General features: G+C 42.4%; 1 protein-coding gene across 1 annotated transcript in view; it reads left to right on the plus strand.

Annotated features, from left to right (window-relative positions):
* Positions 1-7345: 7345 nt before the first annotated feature.
* The window catches only part of fndc5a (fibronectin type III domain containing 5a), a gene marked incomplete at both ends in the record, with an annotated part of 17398 nt that continues 16245 nt past the window's right edge, over positions 7346-8498 (plus strand). Inside the window, one exon of the mRNA XM_080849745.1 lies at positions 7346-7418. Coding sequence (XP_080705871.1) covers positions 7346-7418 — 73 coding nt within the window. The remainder of the gene's footprint in view (positions 7419-8498) is intronic.

The following is an 8498-nucleotide window of genomic DNA, read 5'->3' on the forward strand; positions in this document are numbered from 1 at the left end:
CTTTTAGGGGATATTAACTTTGATGCAGTTTTGACCACCCATGCATCACCTGTCCTAGGAAAAAAGAAACCTGCTGACGCTGGTAATCGCAAGCAATAGTTCTCCGGAGAGCCTGATGAGAACAGTTCAAAGTTCAATTCTAATTGCAGTCCTGTCAGTTCTTTGTTTCGAGGATATTCTAGATGTTTTTAGGAAGGGGAGGGGGGAGTAAAAGGGTGAGCAGCAGTCATGTGCCCAGTAAACAAAACGTCTGATACCATTACAATCGCTGACCAAAGAGAGACTCCGCCAATAAATCTATAAAGCCTATCGATCTGTTTGTGCAAATTACAGGCAACACATACATCTCATGGGGATAGTGATTCATTTACACCCTTTAAAAACTGTTTCTTATAGATCTCAACATGTTGTAAAATACACGTGCTTTTACACTACCACTACATCCTTCTCTTTAAGGTTAAGTTTTAGGGAACCTGTTTATCATATTTAATAAAACATCTTTTAAAGTATTAATACAACGCAATGAATGCAAACATTTCTGACTTTGGGTGAGCTTACATACTGCAGATCCTCCATGGTCCAGTGGGCAGGGGAAGGTCTGGGTCCTGGTCTCGGAGTTGGCTGGTTTTAAGACTGCCTCCCTGCACCAGGAAAATCCAACTTAACACAGAAAAATAAATACACAAAAACAAAGAACCTGCAACTGCAAACTACAGTGTCAGGTAACAGCTTCATCATCAAAACCATAACCTTCCACAGGACACACACACAAATACACACGCGCACACAAGCTTTTACCTGATAACCACTGAACAACGTCTCATTAAGCTCAAAGGACAGCAGCAAGGACTTTGCCTCGATCTCTTTTCCCTCTCCTACATCAGAAGTGGCCAGAATGTATAGACTGCAGTAGGGCTGCGTGCTAACACACACACACACACACACACACACACACACACACACACACACACACACACACACACACACACACACACACACACACACACACACATACACACACACACACACACACACACAATCTCCTGGCACGAGTTTGGGGTTACTTCGGCGCTCCTGCATTCTCACCTCTGCAGCAGTGGAGAAGGAGTGAGAGAAGGAAGTGATGTTACCAACTCTGCACCAAAGTCCTAAAAAAAGGGGAACCCGGCATCGTTCAGTCACTTCTCTTACCAATGCCAACACTCCACACCAAATCACAGGTAAGATGAGGTTGTGGGTCCCTCCTGAATTTACCCTGTCGTGTCAACTTCCTGGATCCAGTCCGACGTCCACCTCCAGCGGTGCCAGGTTATGAATATTCATGAGGCGGCAGAAACGATGATGTCAGCGATTTCAGGCTGGTGGTTTTCCAGAACATGGGACCTCAATGACACTGCAGCCAGCCTGATCTACAGAACCACACAGCACCGCTCAGTCTCTCATTCCCCGTTTGCTGGGCAAACTGAGAACATCTCAAACACACTAGCGCTCACTCTGTTCATTTTAAAACAGAAATGGATAATAATTTTTTACTAAGATTTCACACAGACCTGAGACATACACACTGAGAGAGTGAACACTGATATAAATACTCTTTAGTTCCTGCCCAGCAGCCTACAACAGATTAGCATTATATTTATTTTCATATACAGTACCAAACCAGTTCATTTTATACAACCAGCATAGCCTGCATTGGGCAGAGTGCCATGTCCTTCTCAGAGAATGGCCAAGTTGACATGAGGGCTGCCCAAAGTTCTATATGCTTTTTATATGTCATGCAGGGGGCAGAGGGGCCGGCCGCTGTACACTCAAGAGTACGAGCCACAACTCAGAGGGTCAGAAGGATGTGGAGAAAAAGGAGGCAAAGAGAAAAGGACGAAAGCACAGTGCAGATGTTCAGCAAAGAACACAAAAATAACTCTGATAGTGCTTGAGCAGCATTTTTCCATTCTTTTTCTTTTTTTTTGTCTTTCTCAAGCACGGGAACAGTGTTCCAGCACGAACATGGTGTTCCAGTCGAAGACCAGAGTCGATGATCCTCAGATTTGGGATTTAGGGCGCATGCATCACTGTCGCGCCAGCATGATTTTGCCAAGCGAAGCCTGCGACATACCGGTTTAATATCAGTGGGATGGAGCCGTGATGTGAGCGAGCTGGTCCCCAGTGACATCACTTGGCTTGATGTGGAGGCTCACGTACACACAGCCACATGTAGACGTGGAAAACAAATAAAGGCAAATAAATAAAGCAGCATAGTCTGGGACACAAGTTAACATGTACACAAAACAAATTACACTCGCAAAGGTACGTATGCACACAACTCAAACATACCCTCACATTTCTACACACAAGCAATGGAAACATTCTAAAGTGTCAAGCCTAACCCAAAGTAAATACTTATAAATAAAAAGGTAAATCAAATTCAAACTCACACCCAAACATGCGTACACTTGCTTGGACCAGCAAAGGTCTGGCACAATGTGTGTGATTCAGAGAGAAAGGGCCCGTGGGTTCATGTGTCCTTGGTGGGTTATGGATGTACAGGTCAAGGCAGGGGGCAAGTAATGGGTACGACAATGACCTGTGTGGAATCTATTAGCGTCCAGGTTTTGATTTCTGATGTCTCTCTAACTGCTTAATCTATTGGCCTTGCTGTCCATACATGCATATAAAACATCCAAAGGATTGATAACAAAATACACACACAGAAACTCAATCATGATTATGCAGACATGGGAGAGACACACATGCACACATACTAATGCATGTATGTGTACTGGCACGAGTGCATAATATACAACTACAAACCAAATGTAGGCAAGGCATGGAGCACTGATAAATACAAGAGCAGCGAGGAAGATTCCTGTAACATTAAACCTGTAACACATTTACATTAATCTGCTAAATTTCAAGCCAAATTCACTATGAAAATACAGATGTTTATGTTTACATACCAAGTGTACTTTGTTCAAGCACAACAAAAACTATATCTGAACCAGAGGACTGTTATGTTAACATTTAACTCAACTAATCTGCTCGGCATTAGTCTCTTACTGATCCAGCTGCCCCATAGAGGAAGTTTCAGTCCTTCCAGCCCCATTCTTCCCACGTCTCAAAAGAAAGCGAACAGCCTATGTCGGCACACACTCACAGAAAATTAACTCAGAATTCACAGGGCTTTAATGAGATTACGAGGCAGAAGTCAATCATCCCCGACTAGATACAAAATGCGTGGCGCAAGGCGAGCGTGCTGGCGTGCTGGCGTGCGTGAGGATCCATTCCTCACTGCCAAGAGAACCCTCCTCAATGCGCCAGCTGGAAAACCAGTGGGAAGAAAATAAAGCATTTTCTTTGTATCTCCTTTGATGGTATTCTGGAAGTGGAAATACAATTGTGGAACCAATGTGAAATAAACCTACAATTCATTACAAATGATGCTACTGCCAGGCAGAACCAAGTCATTTCCCCCAACATATTTGGCTAAACCACAGCAGGAGACAGGAGGGCATGGTTCCTATTTTAGGTTTTTCAGAAGGGGTATGTGTTTATGTAATGGTATATTAACGCTTCATAGATCTAAGCGACAGTGAGTAGCTTAAGCTTACAGTAGGCAGAGCTTCTGAAGCCTCTGCACCTTATTAGACATCAGGTTGCATGCAAAGAAAGGCTACTCATCATGATGAGGAGGGGTTCCCCCTGGCTTCAAATGTCAGGCACGTGCCTTGCACCCAAACTATATTCTTCTGGTTACCAATTGGCTCTCACAGAAATGAGACCAGATGTTGATGGCCTACAGGAAACTATTACAACAGATCGATACGCTCAGGGAGGTAAGGGGCTAATTGGTTTACCAGTCATGGCCCTAGGAAGACATCCTCTCAATAAATCTGCATAGCCAAACAAGCACAAGTTGAAAAGCACAAATGTGTTGCCCCGAATAAGTCAGCTTCAACAGCGTTGGCAATGGTTCCCAAACCTTTGATGGCAGGCTCTTGCATAGCTTTTCTTTAACATTGTTTCCAAAATTTTGAACAGATACACATTTTAAATGTAATATCATCCATCAGTTAGACTTCAATATTTTATCAATGACTTGATCAGAGCTCAAAATAAGTTTTATGATTGGCTATGTAGGTTTACATTCTTAGGATCCGTTTAAGTTGGGGACACGTCCGTTCTATCCCCTTTCTAACATATAGGATAAACGCCTGAAAGGCCTTGGCCATAATATATATGTCTAAAGTTGTCATAAACTCATCACCAAATAGGTTGGTTACAAGATACTTTGCTGTAAGAGCACTGTCATAATTTACGTGACTAGCAACTGGTTTTTCAGGGTTCTTGTTTCGTTTTCTCGCACTGAAGCTGCGCCCCCCAGCTGTAACGCCCGCCCCACACTTTAGGTAACCACGGTACTAGGGTGACATCACTCGATCTCCGCTCTCACACTGCTGTTTTTACAAATATGGTTAATTTGGTACTTATACTTTAGCCTTCTAAAAGTAGAAACATCCTGTAGCTGAGCCAAGATCTTATCCCAAAGCTAGCTTACATAATGTTTCTATAAGTTGATTCAAGGGCTATTCTGAATTACTGTGTACAATATATCTCTCTCCTCTCACGTAGGTTGGGCAACCGCCCTATCATGCTTCATCCTCCCCTACAATACCCGCATCGCAGGGCAAATCCTGTTAGCTACTGTTGCAGAATCCCACGGGTCAGTAGGACATCCTTTCAGAATGGCTTCAGCTTCCCTGCGCGTTTCTCATCTCCTCTCCGGACCCCCGACCCCCTGGCTGCCCTATCAGAATGAGATTTCAGACTTCATAATAAAAACTAATTTCGAAAAAAAAAGGTTTTGGAAGTCAACGAGTTACCTGTGAAGATATTAGTGTGTAAAATATTTATGCAGAGCTCAGTTTGTTCTAAGCCTCAGGCCGTAATATTGTTTTTTCTTTTTTTTCCCCCAGTCTGTAGCCTACTGTTTGGGGAGTTTGTGGATTGCATTAGACCTGTTTAAGAACATATGAAGCGGGTGAATACTTACTTGATCACTTATTTTTTAAATTATTATTTTGGACATATTTGCAAGAGCCCATGTGTTTCAGTTACCTTTGAAGAAGGCAGCACTTTTCTGATGTGAAACTATGTGTATGTGCGCGTGCTCTGTTTTGACTGATGACTTGAAATACGAGGATGATACAAGACAAGGCTCATTAATGCTGGGGACATATTAGCAATTTTCTGCTTGGTGTATAGTTAATATGCTGATCCATCAGCTTAAAAGCCTTCTTCCCAAAAGCAATTTACCCGCTTCGGTTGTTGCTATGCTTATTTGTTCAGTTGATTTCAGAAATATTTAACATGACATTTTGCGTTTTCTTGGTATTCACCAAGTCTGTGGGATGATATAAATAATAGCATACATAATTTTGAAAGTTTGGCCAGTAATATCAATTACATTGTGACTGAGTTGGTCAATACCCATTCTGATATTACATTTCAAGGTTTAAACGTCCGCTGAAGCCAGTGTTCACAGAGTGATCCAGTTTAAATAAAAATGTGTTCAGGATCATATAGGCCAGCTAACACTAGATGAGCACCGCACAGCCAAACACACGCCAGAGAGGCAGTGAGAGAGAGAGAGAGGGTCAAGATATAATTTTATGGGGACACAGGGGACACTCGTCATTATTCCCCGACTTCAAAGTGGCTTTATCCCCTCCCTTCCCCTCCACGCTGAAACTCATGACGGAACTGTTTCTTCCTTTCTAGCGAAGACTTCTCCGGCCCGGAACGCATTACACACAGGGACGTCTAAAGCGCAGGTAAGAGATGCTTACAATATTTTCGTTTGTGCCTTACCGAAACATTTGCTTGTCTATCAAATGGCAAATTGAACTGTTACTGGTTATACTTTCGCTATTAGTGATACTCCATTCATTTAGCGAAAGTAAATTGTTTCGTATTTTGCCGAGAGCTACTATTCCACAAACGACCCAGAAGTCAAGAGTTTCAACTCGAAACAAGGCGTGAGCAGTTGGCGACTACTTTTATTGTCTGGTCTAAAACAGCGTGGGAAGACTCTGATGTCGATGACGCTGATTTATAGATAGCTCTGTGGTAGCTGAAAACGGACAGCTGAAGCAGCAGTGAATGGTTGAGTTTGAAACGATTTAGATAAATGACCGATTTCAATTAGTTAAATCGTGTTCTGTAGGCTAATTCCACAGGGTGGATGCCACAGTAAGTCTCGAGAGCGCATCTTAACGGAACCAGTTTGGCTCTGACGAGCTTTTGTCTAATAACCTTTATTAACGAGATTTCTTTGTCGATATAGCCTACAACTACCCATGTTTACAAGATTACCTCCACTTTCTTGCGTGCAAAAAACACAATGATCTGATTTCACCACTTATGGGTTCAAGCTGTATTAATATTCTCTGTATATCTGGTCAGACAAAATTGTGTTCTAAGTTTCAGACTTTTCTGTGTAAGGAAAGACAATGCATTTATACATTTAATTGATAAATGTCTAAGAATGCAGTGATAAACCCAATTTCCAAGACGCGGCGTAGCATTCAATGAAACACAATTATAGGTTCTGGCTGTAGACTACCACTGGAAGTAGCCTATATTGAATAGAGAATCGAAACTAATGAAGCACAATGATTGTTCTGCTCAATGGAAAGAGGTCTATTTTATCAAAGATGTTTTAATTAGATTTGATTGATTGCTACAAACAAAACATTGAAGTGCATGATGGTGTGTGCGCGTAAGTGCATGCATGCGTGTGTGTGGTGATAGAGATATGCGAGCGTGCGAGCGTTGCACTTGCTCGCGTTTGTGTGTTGAAGCGTGGGTCACAGAGTCCATGGTCACAATCTTCGCTCCAAGGATTAAACAGCGTGCTCGTTTTCATTCAAAGCTGCGCTGGCTGGGAAAATTGCGCCGTCCCGATCTTTGGCATTGGGCCACCGCTTTTCTTTATTGTTTAGCATAAATCTACATACAAGATGTGAAATGAAAAAGCGCAGCTTTGTTTATAACTAGTTAAAGACGTTTTGAGGTGAGACGTTTTTGAGTGTGTAATTTCATGCGGATGTTGAAAGCGAAGGACACAGGCATTCCGGTAGCGTTCGCAGCTAGCGCTGTCCCAGGTGCTGAATTCCCCGCCTCCCTCGGTCTCACTGTAACTCTCAGATCAGCGAGCTTAGAATATCAACAGCGCTTGAGCAGGGAGAGACGGAGCGAGCTGGACTGACGTGAATGTCAAGGAACAGCACACTGGCGAACAAGGCGATTGCTCTATTAAATGGGATTTCACATTCAGCGACTGTGAAGAATGGAGACAATTTCCCTGCCTGCTGCACCACTGCTTATTCTGAGCTGTTTCAGCGTCGCACAAGTCGTGGCCGGTAAGTTCGCATCCGTGTGCTCGTAAATAGGTTTCTTAGGTCGTGCAGGACGGTCTATGGGGTTTCACGTACGGTTGTTATCCAGAATGTTAATGCACAGGTATTGATGTGAACGATTTTCCAATTGAGCGATCGCTGGCACGAGAATAAACGATATTTTTGACCAACATGAAATCACACTTGGTACGTGTAAGGATTATGATTCATTTCGGTGCAACTATGGAATAAAGAAAGCGAACATGCAACAGAGCTTTCCTTTAGGCCGATCATTTACAACCGTGGTAAGACACTTTGTAAACTGAGTCTTGGCGTATAGCTGATCAGGTTTATGCTTCATTTGATAGACGAAACCGTTTATAAATCATTGATTTATTATAACTTATGTTCTACAATGATGCAAGTGACAGTGAAAGAGCAAAGGAGTTTTTTCTACATGCCTACAGACCTCAATACCGCGACAATACATACTGCTCTTATATTCCCTGTACAAACTTTCTCTTAACGTGATCAATCACATTTGTTAACTCCTATGCTTCAACCTATAGAATCAATTTAATAAAATGTTTGCGATTACACCTGGCATATGAAACATAATATAATTGAAGTATCCATAATTCATGTATTTTCATTTTGTTTGCTAGCTTGTCAGGGTCAGTTTCCTAGCGTGAAATGCACCATAATGTGCCGTCCAGTGTCACGTTAACAATGATACAAAAATCTTTCCTAAAGGTGTCCATTTTAAAGACAGTTCACTGGATCACAATCAGCGAGTTTGGCTCAGGGGTCAGTAAGTCAAGCTCTTGTAATTATTAATCAGGACCTTCACAAAACCTTCACTGTCAAGAAGTGCTGTGCAGTGATTTAGTGTGACTTGACCCAGAGCAGCCATAACTCCAGAATGTGAGAATAGACATTTGTGTGAAGAAGACAAAAGAGCTGGTGAAGGAGTAATGATGGAGAAATGGGCCATCAATACTGCAAAGCATACTCACTCACCAGCTTTATAGTGGACTAAATAACATGTTTTCTCCCACTTATGTTTCAAATGAAATCACTTAGAAATGCAAAACTCAAAGAGAG

Source organism: Sprattus sprattus, assembly GCF_963457725.1.
Source record: "Sprattus sprattus genome assembly, chromosome: 13".
NCBI lineage: Eukaryota > Metazoa > Chordata > Actinopteri > Clupeiformes > Clupeidae > Sprattus > Sprattus sprattus.